Consider the following 19,358-nt stretch of genomic DNA (forward strand, 5'->3'; position numbering starts at 1 on the left):
TAGAGTGCTAATGGCTATGTACTATAATAGGATTAACACTTAATTATGCATTGTATGATTGTACATTTGGCTCAAACATTATTTAACTCCTAAATTTAAAGGAAACTGTTAAATAAATTTTATGTCAAGCACTCATCAGTGCATAGGATACCATATTGGAATTATATCCATCCTGACCATATAAAATGAAAGGAAAACTTATTTATTTTTAGAATATATTCTTCAATATATAGTATGAAAATATATTATGCAGTTTTTAGATAAGTATATATTTACAGTTTTTCTATTATATAATATTTTTACATTAGTTTTTTCCCTCCTGGTTTATATAAACGATCCCTACTTTTTACAGCTGTAAAGCAAATAAACATTGATGAAAAATGGATAGAAAGAGAAACATGAGAGTATCACGATCAAAATTAGGATTGTAGGAAAAATTTTCCAAATTATCCATATTAGGCATGTTATTCGGTAAGAATAAAATCACTTTACTTGGACGGACGTAATATCTTAAATGTTTTACTGTACCCGAATGGTCCTCGTTACATTGTATTTTATATGATTGTTGTACAGAATCATAATCATCATTCTAAAAAATCGAATGTTTGAGATTCATTAACACGTATACTTTTATAAATATCAAGCCTTGTCAATTAATACACTTTTATCCACTTCGTGTTCTACCAATTTGGGGCTTAAAGCCTTTCATTAATATTCATACAGCATCAGATTAAAGAGAGCCGCCGTATGTTTTATAATGTAATGAATATTAACTCGAAGTTTATTAGTATCGTAAAACACAAAATATTGTAGCAATATAATACTGCTCAATAACAGTTTTTTAATATTTTTTTCCAACAGTAAATTACAAAAATCTTCTAATTGCAACAATTACAATTGTTGTCAAAAACTGATCTATGGATGATCTTTTGTTGTATATGTACGTCTGTACTATTCTCATGGTGTACATGCAGCATAAACATGTGTCTATATATTCATCCTAAATGTTAGATACTTATCTATAACAGGAAATGCACTTGTTCCAGTGCAACACAGAATCACACTAAAACCTTAATAATTAACTTCACAGAACTGCCTCTTTTCTTTGAAATAATTAAGTTATACTATAACTCGGATCTGCCTTCTAAGTAGCCATACATAACTCCACCAGCTGCTTTTCAACCGTGGTCATCCCAGTTCGTTTCCGTCCATATTCCAATTGAACCTCGGTTTTCGTAGTTCTGTAATCAAGGATCAAATTGAATGTGCAGGTACATGACCGAATTTTACGTGAAACATATACATGAATGTTCTTAATAAATACATTGATTGCCGGCTGAGCTATTTTTCATAGAAGTTGAAACACAAACAATTAAAAGTACCAAATTATTTGTAGGTCACACTACTGCTCTGTAACTAAGTATAAAGACTTATAATAGTTATCGTATATAAATCAAATGAGATAATGACATTAAAAGTTCAGAAACCATATTGATATGTCTTCCTACATATGGCAAGCTTATAAACCACTATTTTCACGGGTGTTACAGTCTATTGTATGTTGCACGTGCTTTGTGAACCTGTTTACTTTTATACCCCTTGAATGCATCGAATTGTATCTAGATTAAACCTACGTATGCAAAAAGGTGTATTTTAGGTAAATAATAACATTTATACAAACTACATAGATTGTCTGATTTATAGTTATATTATATTTCGGTACTAGCTGAAATTCATTTGTTTTGTCAGCATCTTTTAATAATGTACAGTATTTATTATTGTTAAAGAAATCAAAGTATTTTTGAATGTATATTGAATAGTTGGATAATGTAAAAGCATAAACAAATTTTAAGTGAATATATTTATTCTCATTGGGATTTTGTTTTGATTAAATCCTAAAATGTAATTAGAGCTTGCTACAGAAAACTGAAGCACGGATTTTCAAATATTTTAACTGGAATATAAGTAATAAATGATACACTTCTTGAAATAAAAATATATACATGTTATTCCTGGTTTAAAAGCAAACAGTTTGGTTGTCCACGTTGTCCAATTAAAAAGCGTTATATTCTTCACTGCAATTTTTTTTACTAGTGTAGTCTCGACCTGGACCAAAGCATGCCCTTATCATAACTAATAAGTTTCTTGCTTACATTGCTATAGTCTAAAGTTCTAATTACTTTCAAAAAGCTTCGTTATACTAAATTAAAAGGTTATTTAAAATATGTAACAATCCGGAGAATCGTTATAACAAAAGCAACTTAAGATAGAAACGTTTTCTAAATATTAGAATGTTATTTTAGTATGGTTTGTATGCTTACTATTCAAAATAAATTGGTGAGTAATTGTGTTAATTAATAAGTTAATCCATTTTTCCATACGAAAAAGCTTTGTTTGTATTCTCTTGTATATACTAATTATGTAGAATAAAGTGAATTGATATAGTGCGATTGATGATTGATTTGAAAAAAAATTATATTAATACTTAAATTATACATCAAATCATAATCATACTATAATTATACATAAATCATAAATAATTATAAATTATACTTAAACACATGAAGTGTTTAGCTCCGATACACCTGATAAATCAAACTGCTTCTACTTAAATAATGTCCGTCTGACCTAGCAGAGATAATAGACCTTACTGTCACTGACCCTCATCTTTGGACGGAAACAGACATAGGTCCCGGACATTGAATATCCGATGTTCATGGACATCGTGAGCAGTAGCTCTCCACCATATTTAAAACATATATGTATTTTACATGCGTATAATAATTCCCTCTTGTAAATCTCCTAATACGACATAACCTCTGGTTTTCACAGAGTATATACATATAAATTGAATAAACTATATCATTTGAAATTTACACATAATTATGTTTGAATGGAATTATAAAACATGTTTAGAATCTTTGCATTATACTCCTAACACTAACACTGAAGCTTACCACAAGATTTAGGTATAAATCCGTTATTACTTCAAGAACCAATATTTTATAATTTTTGGGTATATTAAAAACTACTACTACTAAACCACTTGTTTCCAAAAGCCTCCATATGTACATTTCACTACCTCTAAAATACCCTAAACTTCCGGTCTCTGGATACTACCAATCTCTGGAAACCACTGATCTCTGGCAGTTACCGGTTCACGGCCTCTGACAATTTCTGGTTTCTGGGCCTCTTAAATCTCTCGGCCTAATGTAGCAATCTGCCCCTAAGAGCCCTGGTCTCTATAATCTGTGATCAACTGGGATTGCCTTGCCTCTGGCAACTCTTGGCCCATGCGTTCTCATTGTACAAATCTTTTATAGTTTAATACATTTTACAGCCTATTTAAATCAACTTAAAGTTGAAATTACCAGAAAATTCGATATATTTGAAGTAAAATAGTGGAGTTGGAGACTGAATAGAAAATTGGCACAAGAGTGACGAGATGGAATCCTCTATTACGTAATAAACAGTGGTATCTGTATTTTTTCAATTTTAAATCGTTCGAGGTGGTATAGTCTGTATGGTATGGTATGGTTATATCGCGGGTGACGCTCTAATCACCACGTGTACATAGAAAAGTTGAGTGAGAGAATTTTATTTTGCTTTAACTAATTTTTTCATGTATTATTGATTCTTTCCCTTCATCCTTGTATTGAAGCAGGGTAGTTTAATTATTTTTTACTTTTCAATTGATATTTTTTATTTCATACGTTTACTACTGTTACTGGTACTTTGAAAATTATATTACATGGTGTTGAATTGTTGCAGTATATTATTATTCGTTGTTCCTTTTTTTCTACCGTTAATTGTTATTCATACTGTTATTTATGTTTTTTTTTATTTTCCTTTACAGTAATCTTTGTCTTTGTTTCTTATTTAGATTTGGACTATACTGGTTTATTCAGTTATAAATAGTGCCATTACTAATGTTTATGTCATAGTTGAATAATCTAAATATTGTACGTAAAGCTTATTTCTAAATGGATTACTTTTAAAATTATTAAATAAATTCTAATTTTTGTCTAAATTTTGACTCTGAAAAAAGAAAGATGGGGATATAATTACGTTAGGTCATATTGGTTGTATTGATTTTAAGTTCTCAATAACAATAAAATATGAAAACATTGGGAACTTCCGTACGAAGTTTTTGAGTCCTCAAACGTGATTTGTAGTCTTTGCTAGGCATTTTAGTCAATTCACACACATTAACATCTAAAGTTTTCGGTATAGATGATGTCAAATTTGAGTTTTGGGAATATTTTCCACATTAGACATGGAAATTCCTCCGTGTTTGCTTCTATTCCTTCCTTTTGCTTGAGTAGAATGTTTATTTTCATTTTACCTTAAATACATAATATGGTAATATCATACTTTTAGGTGGCATTACGACTGCGCAGAGCGCTGGCTGGAACCACAACACGGTCGTATGTACACCGTCTTCATCTTCCTCTTCACCTTCGTAATCCCGTTATTTGGGATGGCTCTTACTTATTCGTCCATTGCTTGGAAGATGTGGCGACGATCTTCTCCGGGCAACGCTGACCCGGATCGTGATCTGGTGCAGCTGAGAGCCAAGAGAAAGGTCAGTTTTGTAAGTGTCACCAAAAATGTTCCGAAAGCCATTACTTATCTACGTGTGATACATAAGTAATGATTGCTTAACCTAACACACCAAAATAATTAGCGTAATATTATTAGTAGTGCCTTTAAATGGATAATATTCAATTTGTATCTGAATACCCCTAAAAATATAGTTATATTTGTACTGCAGAGGTGAGCGTTTATATGCAAATTATTGAACCCTATTTTTATGTTGAATTTAATGTGTGTTAGAAGTAAACCAAAGGTAGATGCACGGCAAAACTTTGAATGTTATGTCCTAGAAAAATATTAGATGGGCTGAAAACTCCAATTGGTATTTTTAAGATAATATAATACAACATACTCCAATTACAAAATATGTTAAACTAATAACTTACATGAACCACGATTAAAAAAAGTTACCTTGTATAATATTTCAAATATTCTGAAAAAGATTAACTATATGAAGAATACTCGCTTTAAAAATAATGAGCTTTTCTGATAAAGGTTTGTAAAGAGTTCTTTTCCATGATGATCTTTAATAAGGTATTAAGACACGAGATATTCTGACCAATGCACATAGGGAAATTTGTTGAGAGAGTTATTGGAGGAATACTAAAACATCCAATATCAAACTTCTTGAACAGTAACTCCGTTAATTCATACAACTTACAAGTGACCTAGTAACAGCGCCTAGTTGCTATGTTATGGCTATCGTTACGTGTCAGTAATTCCGTAAGATATTGGACAGAATCCATTAAAGAAATTCTGATGGTCAATTTTAAATAGTTGTATACAAAAATATTACCCTTTATATAATTATTACCAATGAGTAATAATAATAGGATAGTATAATTAAACACCGATTCAATAACTGTAGGGAGATAACATTCATATAGCATAATTATTTTAACATGGTACCAACTTAAAACTGTAATATAAATCTACTTATTTATTTATAAAAAAATGCAATGTCTGTATTATACTTAAATAAAATACTATTCAAAACTGGTCTACATTTTTTAATTCTAGTACTTGAAAAGCTATGAAAATTATCAAGAATTATTCAGTTTTATACACTAAGCAATAATAATTCATTTGTTTTTATATTGTAGAGTTATATTAATAATCCATTGCATGTATTTCATAGCTTGAAATACAAATATCTAAGCAAAATAACCTTTAAAAGCAAAACTCATTTATGAAAATTGATTTTGTAAAACAAGATATAGTAGTATCAAAAATCTAATTAACATTCACAGCATGGAAAGGCTTCGTTAGCGCCTGCCCTTAGCAACTGTGCTAAATTGTTGAAACGTTAAGTGAGGTAAATTAGAAACTTGCAGATTACAGCTAATTAGTCCATTTATACGTCAGGAGTGCCATTAAGGCCGTTATTTAATAATTGTGACCCACAAGCCTATAAGGAAAGTGTAATAATAGAATCTCCAGGCAATTGTCTTTAACAAACTATCCGACAATTAGTGTGCTTACTTTGATGTAATAACTTAGGAAGTGAATTTCATATTATAAGTTTTCCAATTAAGTTTAACAAAGTTTAACCATTACTTGTACAGGTGATCAAGATGTTGGTGACGATAGTAGTTTTGTTCTCGTTCTGTTGGCTGCCTCTCCAGATATTCAATGCCGTCTACAACTTCTTCCCCGCCTTCGCTAACACTACTACCGACACCTCGCGCACCCTCTATGCCCTCTCCTATTTCGGCTGTCTATGGCTCGCCAACGCCAACAGTTTTGTCAACCCTCTCATTTACTGCTTCATGAGTGAAAACTTTCGGGTATGAAACAATAAATATTTATTATTTCTTGTATTTATTTTATATCATCAGTTATTATAGTAGCATGTAATTGCGTATTTATTAAAGATATCTTACAAGTATAGTATAGTATAGTATATGTATAACAAAAATACATGTCGAGGTTTTCTTTCAAGAAGAAATTATGGAGGCTTTGTATTGAAATATTAGGCAAAATTTACTAGCTGCCCTGAAAGCTATGGAAATTCCAATTTCCATTTAAATTAGTATTGTGTTGGCATATTATATCTATGCCATAAAACTAGTATAAATAGTAAATGTAACTGGTTTAAATTTAACAAAAATGAAATATATGAATAAGCCAGGAGAGCGATTTTTCGAAAATCTATCGCAGGACGATTGAGAGTTAATATATTGATTGTTTTCCTTAGTTTTGCACTTTAAAGCAGGAGCACCAAATAAAGGATCTATTAGTGGTAATATAAAAAGTAAAAACTTAAAGTAATGTTTTATTTTACCAGACGAACTTATAGCTAAGAAATCCTCTCTATCACTTAACGCTGGAACCAATGGATTAAAGGTAACTTACGAATCGTGAATAATAGCCGGGAAAGCGGACCGCTTACAAAGACATGACTCATCACAGTCACTCATCCAAGCAGCAGCCACACTCGACGTTGATTGATTTGATTATCTTGCGCCACTTGGCGCCGTTGGCAGTTTTTACATATACATAGACTGTAAGAATATAAAGTGTTAAAAAATCAGATAAGAAATAACTGATTTATTACAAGATTAATTTCTCTTTGCATGCTAAATCTCCACAGGTCTTACTCCAAACCACATGAAATATGATTTTAGTGCTAAATTTTAGTTACCTCAATTAACATTCCACAAGCATCTTAAACAAATTGCGCAAACTTCAATAAGAGAATCACATGCTGAAAGTAAATTCATAAAGCAGGCAAGCAGGAATAGGTTACAGCCAGTATAAGAAGTGTTATAGTTACAGATAATGAAATAAAACATAAATTACAAGTAATTTACAGGTACAATAATTTAATACAGCCGGTAATATTTTCTAGAGCATATATTACCCACTAACAAGTAAATTTCATGGTTAATGGTATAATGCGCGAAGGCAATATAAATGAGAAGTCAAAAATTGAAGATAATATCACAGTCATATAAGTAACAGCAACCCAATGCTTAACTCAGAATAATAATTAAGTCAGAACAATACATTTGTCTTTTTTGTGTGGGTCCGATAATAGTAACGATAGGTAGCACAATCAATAAATTTGTAAACAAACCAAGTACAATCATATGAGGTTTTAACATGTGAAATTTGTATTCATAGAAGGAAAAAGCAACAAAGTGGTAAGTCAATGCTATACATTGGTGACAAGATTTGATTTCAGGGTATTCTAGCGTTGTAGTACTCATGTGGTAAGGTATTTCGAGAAAGCTATAATCTATAAACGTAGTTTCAAGTTTACTTTGTATGAAATGTCATATCTACATAGAGGTAAATGAGTTCTCTGATGGTGCATGTCTAACCATATTTTGATGTTATTGAATCCTATTATTCAGGAGGATGACAAAATTGTTTCCGTCTGCAGGGCTTGTATAAAAATTAATTTTCCTTATTATTGTATGTATGTCCATCTTGTACCTGTCGGCAGGCCATCTCAAAATGTTAAAAACTATATATTTAAAATTGTTTACGTGATCTCAGCGAAGCTCGTTACGGGACAACTGCTGTGTTTTACTCCAACCTTATCATAGAAAAAATATAACAGTAAATATGTACAATACAGAATAAATAACGACGCTAGGTTACAATTGGTAAACTATCGTATTTTTTCACCTAATCAGACTAATCAGACCTGCCACAGAGACAGTACAGGGTTTTCATAAATGAATGGTGCAATTTTGAATGCTTATAAACAATTTGCTATGCAAGGTAGAAAAATATGGTTGACACCTCTGAATTCTTCAGCTCAATTAGTTTTATTGCTCTGTGTTAGAAAACAGCTGTTTCATTGTTGTTGGTTAAATTGTGCAATAACTTCAAACATTTGATTCTGATCTAGAAACATGTTTTCTGATCAAGAAAAAGCCAAGTGTGTGCTGTTGTTTAGTGAATTAAGGTCTTCTGTTTTAGTGCAAAGGGCTTTTAGAAGATTATTTAACAAAGATCCACCTCATAGAAACAACATTACGCGTTGGAGTAAACAATTCGAAGAAACTGGATTGTTACAAAAACGGAAGTCTTCTGGGAGACCGACTGTATCAGAGGTAACAATTCAAAACGTTAGAGAATCTTGTCTTAGATGTCCACAAAAATGTCTTCCACGTCGGAGTCTGGAGCTTGGAATCCCAGTGACAACTCTGCATAAAATTTTGCATAAAAGGCTGCATTTTCATGCCTATAAAGTTCAACTGTTGCATGGGATGAAACCGAATGATAAAAATAAACGTGTGGAGTATGCAACTTACATCTTAAATCAGATTGCAGAAAATGAATCATTTTTAAATGATGTTATGTTTACAGATGAGGCAACGTTTCATGTTAACGGGTGTGTTAATAGACACAACGTTCGAATTTGGGGTTCTGAACATCCTCATGAGATCATAGAAATAATCCGAGACACACCAAAAGTAAACGTCTGGTGTGGACTGACTAAAAACAAAGTAATTGGACCTTTTTTCTTTGCCGAGAAAAGTCTTAATGGTAATGTGTATCTGGACATGCTAGAGAATTTTTTTTTTCCTCAAATTGACTAGTTTTATAATGTCAATATGGTGTATTTTCAACAAGATGGTGCGCCACCCCATTATAAGGACTTTGTTCGTGATGCTTTGAATGACAAGTTTGGACAAAGATAGATAGGTCGAGGTGGCAATAGCCTCCTAGAAGCCCGGATTTGACTCCATGCGATTTTTTTGTGGGGATAAGTGAAAAACATTGTTTATTCTTAGAAGATCCGTGATTTAGCTCATTTAAAGGAAAGGATTTATGAGGCAGTATCATCGGTTACAAGAGACATGCTGCACAGTGTATGGGCCGAGATCGACCATAGATTAGATGTCTGCAGAGCTATCGGTGGTGGACACATTGAAATGTACTAAATGTCTCAGTATAAAATTGTTTTTTAACGAGGATTATAAGGAAATAAATATTTTTAATGTACTTCCTACGGTTTCTCTTTTTATTTTATTTTTAAATTGCACCATTCATTTATGAAAACCCTGTATTTACAAATTGTTTGGTTGTGTTTTCGTTAGCTTGGCTTAACTAATAAAGTTTTACATGATGGCAGTGATTTAAATTTAAAACTTTTTTAATTTTAAATTTACACTTATTGTTAAATTTTAAATTTAACACTTTTTGTTAAATTTTAAACGAATTTAAGCAAAGTTTTTTCTTATGATTAGTTTTGATAACCCTTAAGGTTTAAATCTTATAGTTTACATTCATAGAAATATAAATTTAATCTGTATTAAGTGAATATGTTCACAAAAAATTTCAGATTAATTGCAACGAAATCAAGCCTGCGTATTTACAAAGAAGTTTATTTAGGATACTTATTAGGATTACTTAAAACAATTGTTGTCTCCTAAGGTTTCAAGTTTACGGAGTTTCTAAACATTGAAAAGTTTTACGATCATATTACATGCCGACATTGAGGGTCATTGTTCCATGTGTATTTTCATAATTAAACATCTAAACTAATAATTCATCTTCAATTTGTCCTTTCGAGACAATGGACTCGTATGAAGTGTACCTTTATTTGGCTGATCCGACAGGAATATTTCTTGTTGGTTTCTGCATTATATATTTCCTTTTCGCATTAAAATTCCGTTAAAACATTATTATAGGTTAATAACTATGAGATATTGTATCAGAGATTTGTATTGTATTTAAATTTACAGGGAAAATATTTTTTTATTGGCTACTAATTATTGTAAAGAAAGACACAATATGGATTAATGAAATCATTAATCTTTCTTAAATATATTGCCTGTCTTAAATACTAGCTCTGTAAGGCTAAAAAACGCTATTTTATGATGACGCTTTACAAGTAAACAATGTTTTACTAGTTTATGTTTTGCTACTGTGTTGATCTTATTTCAATGTCACGGAAGTTCGGCTTGTGTATCTCACGTGATCGCTAATGTACTGGAAAAATTGGCGACAACGGCGTTCGCCAAGGTTATGCTCTCTACTATCGGTAACAAAAGTGACTGAATAACGAGGAAAGATAATATGGAGATTTATTCAACTGTAGAATTCCAGATCCTATAATCCATAGTACTTTTTTTTATTTGTAATTAGAATTATAATGTTTGGATAAGTTTGCTATTGTGAAGTACATTGAAGTGTTAGTATGGTTATTTAAATTATATTTTATCGTTAATATTTTAGATTATAACACTTTTAATTATACAATTTTGTACTTATTTCCCTTAGAAAATCTAACTTTCAAGTCAAATCTCTTCGAAATTTGAAAGCCTTGTGATCTTCAAAAAATAATTTAGTTATGATATTTAATGCATTATTGTAATAGTGGCTTTTAAATATCAATAAAAGACTAAAACTTATCCGTTTTAAATTTTCACCGTCACACTGTATTCACATAAATGTCAACAAGGTTCACGGTAACTTTGCAAACATATAAGTTATTTCGTACAATTAAAACCCTGAGGCAACACTGTCTGTACAGATGTCGATTAAAACAATCTGTTTTATGCTTGCCTCGTAGGAAGTATAACTTTTCTGGAATCTCAATGTACTGATATTGCAAATTAATCGTAAAAGTTACAAGATAGCTTCAGAATTAGACATTACTTGCGCACAAAACAATATATAGGATGTTTAAGAACTGTACGGAAACATTTAGGGAAATTGATTTTTGTGTCGCGAAAAACAAAACATTTATCATAAAAACGAATTAGAAATGCTTAGTTTTTATTCTTATTTCATAAATCAGTAAAGATCAAATATGTAGTTATGTGTGTGGTAACATATTTCTTCAATTACTTCTGCAAAGTCGTATTACAACATCCTATATAAAACTATTAGATGTATCATAACGATATGTAGTCGCATTATGATGCTTTATATGGTTCATTACTGTGGGTATACCCTGTATTACTTATATTGCAGCAAGGTGGTGTATGTTGTTCGATAATGTGAGGTACACCGTTGTACGGGAATTCGAAATTAAAATTTGGGTGGCAACTTCTCCATGGGGTTTGGAGTTAACCAACACTCCAAATCTAGCGTTGACTGAAAAATACATTCTCAAAAAACCAAATAAAATATGGCTTAAAACAAATTTGTTATCACTTTTGAAATAAAGTTTTGTTTTAGATATGATTTCAACCCTTTAATGTTACTTATGGGAAACAACAACACTCAATCTAAAATAAAGCTTTGTTACTGTAGGTTCACTTTATAGAGGAACTTTATTAGAAGTAAACTTATGCTTTAAAAACCTGGACTTTTCTTTTTTTGATCTTACAGATCCATAATATAATCAATTCTATTCCGTAATTAAAATATTGACTAATTACTATTTAAGTATGCTTTTTTAAAGAATACAACATTTGATTTCCATATTATTAAAAACTTTCAGAATGAGTGAGAGTTCTAAGTGGAGAGACTAAAATGCATAATGAACCCAAAAAACATAACGTATATAGAAATAATATATATATATATATATATATAATTTATCGTTAGTATTTTAGATTATAACACTTATAATTATACAATTTTGTACTTATTTCCCTTAGAAAAATCTAACTTTCAAGTCAAATCTCTTCGAAATTTGAAAGTCTTGTGATTTTTCAAAAAATACTTTAGTTATGATATTTAATGCATTATTGTAATAGTGGCTTTTAAATATCAATAAAAGACTAAAACTTATCCGTTTTAAATTTTCACCGTCACACTGTATGCACATAAATGTCAACAAGGTATTTATTTTATATAAAATAAAATATATATATTTTATTTTATATACATATATATATATATATATATAAATATAAAAGCACATAAAAGTATAGGGTAAAACTTGAAAAAAACATAACTTTTTTATATTTTATGAGTAAAATAAAATAACATATGTCAAATATTTATAGCTGCTGCCGGATAATAACTTATATTGCTTTACTTAAATAATTTGTGTAGTCAAATTTTTACATCTATACACCTTGGCATTATTTCTCGCTTACTACCTTCTCACTTCTTCATGCATCTGAAGTAGGGTAACAAATAGACAAACAAAACTTGGACATAAACCAATATCAGCCATACTATAGCTTATGCAATTTAAAAAGATATATTGTTTACTAAGTGCTATAAAATTAAGCCTTTAAAATATAAATTGTTAAATAGAATAATAAAACAAAACCATACTACTCATTACAAAAAAATCTGTTTAGTTATTCTAAAATTAAAAGCGAATACAAACACGTACAAAATAACTAGTTTTGAAAACAATGTTAATAAATGCAGTCAGACGAATAATCCACTTAAGCAATTCACATTTGTTAATACCACTAAACTATTAAACTAATACTGTATCATTTCCATCTCAAAAATCATTTAATCTTTCTAAATATTCTATGTTTAAGGATTTCAATTAACTGTACCGTATAAATTTAGAATAAATAGTTATGATTTAAAGGTTTGTTTGAAATAATTATGATACGTTTAAAAAACGTATTCAGCGATAAAATATTTCAAACGTTATCATACAATTATTAAATCAAACATAAAATCTTTACTAAACATAATTGTACAAACTGTATAATTTTGAAGCTTCGACACATTTTGATCAATGCTTTTCATACATTTTGCTCTCCATTATAATACTGAACATGCTGGAATATTTGTTAAATAATGACAGATTTTATATTGATTGTGCCATGTGTACGCCATTACTACTTTCACGAAAAGATTACAAATAAACTGGGATAACTATATTTAACTGTAAATAAATATTATTGTAATCTAGAGGTGGAAATATGTTAAACGTTTTAGTGTTCTTGTCATCAATTTAAGTCCATAAAACATTTACTCCTTTATAAATAAATAAACGCTTCAATCGATTCCATATTTTTGCATTAAACTATACTTTTATTTATTGGCTGAGCGGTAGTGAAGCGAGTTTTATTTTATAACTCGTAGGGTTAGATAATTATCTGCCTGTATGTCTTGTTGTATGTTTGTTTGTCTGTAGAATGGTTATAGAACAATTGTGCATGTAGTTTCATTTATAAATGAGCAACAATGAAATCTATGACGGTACATGTATATTCAATGGATTTGGCAGTGAGTTAGCAAAACAATTAACGTTAGGAGTTAAGATGCAGTTCAAAGTCAGTTATAAAAGTCGGTGAAAATATTTTATTTCAGAACAATTCTTGCGTTGTAGTACTCTCCCTACTTCACCGGAACTTTTATTATTAGATTAGTATTATGATAACTAACTCTATAAAAAGTTCTTTAATATTATATGGCAAGATATCTCGAGCAAAATCGTATATAGGTTTAAAATTTTGCACTGTAATAACTTTTTACACAGATAAAAATCATGGAGTTCGCTGAGTGTCAATGAATTATATCACTCTGTACATTGAAACAATATTTAGTGTGTACTGATAGGATGAAAAAAATGTATTTTCTACATAATGTTTCTCTGCCTATCTGTCCTCAGAACACATAAAGTCTTAAATGAGTTATAAACCTGTAATTTTGCATGCAACAAATTAAGTTAAGCTATACTGCATGCCTAACTATAAACTGATACGTGGGGGGGGGGTGGCCTACTCCTACCTTGTAAATAACAGATTTGTGAACGTAAATATATATATATATATATATATATACACTGTGTGTGTGTGTGTGTGTGTGTGTGTGTGTGTGTGTGTGTGTGTGTGTGTGTGTGTGTGTGTGTGTGTGTGTGTGTGTGTGTGTGTGTGTGTGTGTGTGTGTGTGTGTGTGTGTGTGTGTGTGATGACTGGCCACATCTGTTTGTTGGTGATATTTCACTAATTCACACGTTATCTAGTAGATTCAGATGTGTGAATGTATAGCATAATATAAGTTAGTGCCCAAAAATATTCAATTTTTTTCTCGAGACTTAACCAAACAATCTGGTAGATTCTGGTTGGTTAATTTATACCATATGATGGTGAGTGACCGGCGACTTTCGTCTTATTTGTTTTGTTTCATTGATAATTAATGTGTTTATAATGAGACAGTAATTTATTTATGTATGAAAATGTAAAAATATGTTACAGGCAGATTTGCGTGACTTGTTTTGGCGGGTCTGGAGGCGAGAGAATAACCGGCAACATCATGGCGGTTCTCTCCGCAGCTCTACGCGCACTACCATAAGCTTAGCTCACCATTCAGGTACTTTGTTTTTTCAATTAAATACATATTAAATGAATTTTATAATGTATAATCCATCACAATTTAATTTTGTATCTTATTTTACAATTTAGTCAAGTTAACTTCATTCTAATTTCATTCTGAGCCTTAGTATTGTTAATGCATTTTAAAACGGAGTATTATGAATTTCAGGTCTGTAGTTCATTATTACATAATGTAATAATATATTTTGAATAATTTTAGGGTTCACAAAATAGCGAACTAATGTTATTGAAAATATCGTTCACTTTATGCTTAAAAATACATCTCTCAAAGGCCTTTATAATCAGAAGAAAACTTGTTTCGCAGACTTATTTAGGTCTCTGTATTTTGTCTAAACATAATTCAGAAAATCTCAAAATATTTACAAGATAAAAAGAGGTGCAATAAGGAAGTTTTTTGGCAATAACTAATTATAAAAATATGAAAGATTCAAAAGATTTTTCTCTTTTTATATTTGTAATTGTAGATTAACGCAGACATAGTTTTTAAGAAATACTAAATATGTTTTGCATAAATTGCTATTTGTTGTAGGTTCCAGTAAAATATAAATAGTTTTTATTATTAGCATGTTGATTTTTAAACAAATGTGTTCATAAGCTGTAGGTATCAAATAATTTAAATAATAGTATATTAAACAGGTAAATTAATAATTAAGTTTATAATCTGTTATAATGTTAAGTGAAACATTTTTTCAATGAATTTAAATATTGTATCGTTAATGCATAGAATTGGAGTTCCAAATTTATATGTCCAGTATTTGTAAGAGAATTTTCATCAATATGTTGTAGATAGCGTTCCATATTAGTTAAATTTTTTATACATGTTAAATCATTCATACATTTTAAACATTGAATAATCTCCTTGTGGCAATACTTTTTACATATTATGTTATATGCAATTAGAAAGGTCTCAATCTTAGCTTAGCAGCGACCAATCTAGAACGTGGATCCAGCTTTCCCACTCCAAACCATTGAAGAGCTACTCTCAAGGTTTCATTACTCACCAAGAATGCACAACTATCCTTGGCACTTATTAGTTGTTTAGGAGCATGAAGTTAGTCTGCTTCATTTGCCTTTTCCTTTGTTCCAGTTTATAGAACATAAAGAGCGAATTTTAAATTGGACAAAGAAAATAATTTTCGTACAAATGTTTCCTATTACATTTGCATGTGATAGAGTTATCACTTATGTATGACTCGTTTTTTTTAATAAATCATTATAATGTTCATTTTTTTCGATAGTTCATTATAGCCATTTGAAATATTTAATAGAAGTCTCTTCTTGAAATTGTATTAATAAATAAATTTCTCTTTAACATTTAGTCACCATCTTGGTTTTGTGTCTAATTCTTCAGAAATAAATAAGAATATATATATATATATATATAACTATATAGTGCATAATAAGTATATTTTTTATATTATGGGCGAACTGCACTTAAATTGTATAGATTCACTTAGTACTGTATCAAAAGCCAGTGTAACCGAAATACCATAAAAAAACTTCACGCTACTTATAAATTTGTAGTAATTATTAAGAAATGTGATAAAAGAACGCCAATATCTGAACACACCTAATCGTCCCAAATAGACCCAAAAATGTATATACCAAATAGATCTATACCCCAAAATTATAACGAGACTAAAATTCTAGAGGCTAGAATATTTAAACTTGCAAGAACTTACCTAAAGTAAGGATGTAAAATACGATTAGTACAGGAGAATAAGGGATTAAATAATAAAAGCAAGGGAATTCTTAAATATATACGTTGGAACTCCGAGATCAAAAATATTCAAGTGTTGCAAGAGTAAGAGGCCATAACATTCTTAATTTATCTTGATACTTTGAGAGGTGATAAGACATAAAAGCGATTATCAGCAAAAAATATGTATAATACATTGTTTATTTATATATGCAGTGTATTTGGTGTTCATATAGTGGTATGATGTATGACAGTCATTCTCAAAGTGGTGTATTCCTCTTTATATTATATAATAAAAAAATTGTTTGCTACAAATCGTTCATTTATTATCTAATTATAGAGCATGACCATTTTAATATCTATATTTCTGAGGAGATAAATTTATTTCAGTAACAGCTCACCAATTTTAGGAAGTATCTGAAAGTTTTTAAAACCTGCGAATTTTTTGCATTGACATTTTTTTCAAATTTCTTAGCATTGTTATATTTTATGCAATATTAATTCTCTCAAAAGTGCTTTATTATTAGTAGTGATTTTGAGGAGCAATTCAGTGTATTGATTTTGTTTTGAATGTATTATTGCAATTTTTATTTTCTTAAATATCATTATGAATAAAAATTACTGATTTTTTACAGATTATCCCAGATCGTTTCGAAGATCAAAATACGAAAGATCATTCAAAAGCACATCATTCGAAAAACATCCTGACAACAGAAAATACAACGCTGTTCACTCCTACCTTTAGAGAAATGTCTACTTCAATCCAGGAAGATATGAAGTCAGAAAGACATTTCACTATAAATCAGCTAATGAAAGAAAGATGAGGCGTCATCAAATTCAGAAAAAGGCGTTGACTGCAGAAAAGGAAGACACCTTTCCGAGTTCTTGTGTAATTACTTCCATTTCATTTTAGGTTAGGTTTAGGTGGCCTAATCATTTTATCGACACAATGCATAAAACATTGAACTCAAGGAGGTTTTAAAAAGAATTTATAAGGAATGTAAATACATGCGGTAAACATCAAAATTAAAATAATGTTAAAACTTAGAAAATACAACATTGTAATTTATATAAATTATAGTATATTTTGTTGTTTTACAATATTGCAACAAGTTTTATAAATTTACGTTCAAGTTATTATTGTTTTAAACGTTATAATTGTCAAGTTATAATACAAGCATTCAATAAATATTTAATTCTTTTTACATGTTGTAAGCTATTGTAAAATAGTAATATCTAATATGTGCCTCTATCATTTTTAAACTAATCGAACATATTAAAAGCATTTAGTACAAAGATTACTTATAAAGCAAGACCAAATATAACGTGAGCATTTACCGAAAATGTAAGATAGAATAATTATAGTTTTGTTTTCACAATTTTGAACAATAAATCAAACTAAATAATTAAAAGTGGACTAACTGTTTATTGCACAAACTGGAAAGTTATTATATTTTATATATTGTACTCATACGTATAAAGATACTAATTACTCAAACACTTACAATCGCAACAAAACACTACTAAGGTTTCATTATGTATACGCATTTAAAATTCAACGTTTTCTTTGAAAGATTGTAGACGCTAAATATTAATGGATCCCATAATGAATAATGGAACTGAATATGTGATGTTGATTTTAACTGTGATGTTTAGTGGTTGTACCTTTTAGCTGTGAATGAATGTATTTTTGTACATTTCTTTTAAATGTAAATATATATTTACTGTGAAAGTTAGTACTATTTTAATAACAATCCTGAAAAAATGCAAATAGATAATAGGGCGTAACATGAAGTTTCCAAAATAAAACAATGGAATATGAGGCAAGTGAAATAGTTTAATAACTTAATAATAAATTCATAAAAACACATAAATAATTTTTAATAGTTGGTATTATGCTCTCTTTGTAAACTTCGGATTAAAATAGAATATAACACCGTTTTCTAACTACAGAATGATCATCCTATTATGCCTACTCTATTATTGTCTAGGCACACAATTTTCACTATTTAATTCTTGTAGTATGTATTAACTATTTACTTTTACATCTATGAGAGAAACGATTATATCATCATATAAGAACAATCAGTTTCAAGATAATATTCGTGAGGGTCTTTTTATATCTTATTATTAAAAATCTAATAAAAACTACAGATTAATTTAATAAGTACTATTCATGAGCATTATATTAATCATTCTCAGTACCGCAAACACATCGCAGGGGTATTGGAGAACCAATTGCATCCACTGCTTTGGCTCCTCAGGGTGAAGAAGGGGTAGTACTAGCTATACTATGCTGTTCGAATTAATTGGGACAAATGAAAAAAAACCAATTTTTTTTCCTAAAACATTAGTTTTTTAATCATTAGATACCTTATTTAGATTGAACAATCAATACATTAGTATGAAGTATGTCCTCCTTTAGCAGAAATGACCTCACCTACACGTCTTGGCATTGACTCCACTAGTTTAGCACACATGTTCTTGACTTCATCATCGTGAAACCAAACTTGTATAGCACTTGTTATCATTTTTTCTTTTGTAGTGCAATCCATCTTAGCTAAACGTTTCTTGAGAATATGCCATAAGTTCTCAATCGGATTTAGGTCGGGTGAGTTACCAGGCCAATCAAGCACTTTTACTTTGTTTTCCCGCATAAAAGTCTTGACCAATTTTGAATTGTGGCAAGGGGCTAAGTCATGTTGAAATGTTCCATCAAATGTTTCCATAAATGGAACTATCCGACTGCGTAGTATGTCGATGTATTTGGCTGAATTCATCATCCCATTGATGGGAACTAAGCTCCCAGTACCATTTGTGGTAAAAAAACCCCAAAA

At 30.0% G+C, this 19,358-nt stretch overlaps 1 protein-coding gene across 1 annotated transcript in view; it reads left to right on the forward strand.

The window, feature by feature from the left end:
• The window catches only part of LOC124359156 (RYamide receptor-like), a 46,908-nt gene extending 29,381 nt beyond the window's left edge, over positions 1–17,527 (forward strand). The window contains exons 5-8 of the mRNA XM_046811661.1: positions 4,381–4,585; positions 6,162–6,383; positions 14,685–14,799; positions 17,157–17,527. Coding sequence (XP_046667617.1) covers positions 4,381–4,585; positions 6,162–6,383; positions 14,685–14,799; positions 17,157–17,266 — 652 coding nt within the window. The 3' untranslated portion in view covers positions 17,267–17,527. The remainder of the gene's footprint in view (positions 1–4,380; positions 4,586–6,161; positions 6,384–14,684; positions 14,800–17,156) is intronic.
• Positions 17,528–19,358: the final 1,831 nt, after the last annotated feature.

This window comes from Homalodisca vitripennis, chromosome 4 (genome assembly GCF_021130785.1).
Source record: "Homalodisca vitripennis isolate AUS2020 chromosome 4, UT_GWSS_2.1, whole genome shotgun sequence".
NCBI lineage: Eukaryota > Metazoa > Arthropoda > Insecta > Hemiptera > Cicadellidae > Homalodisca > Homalodisca vitripennis.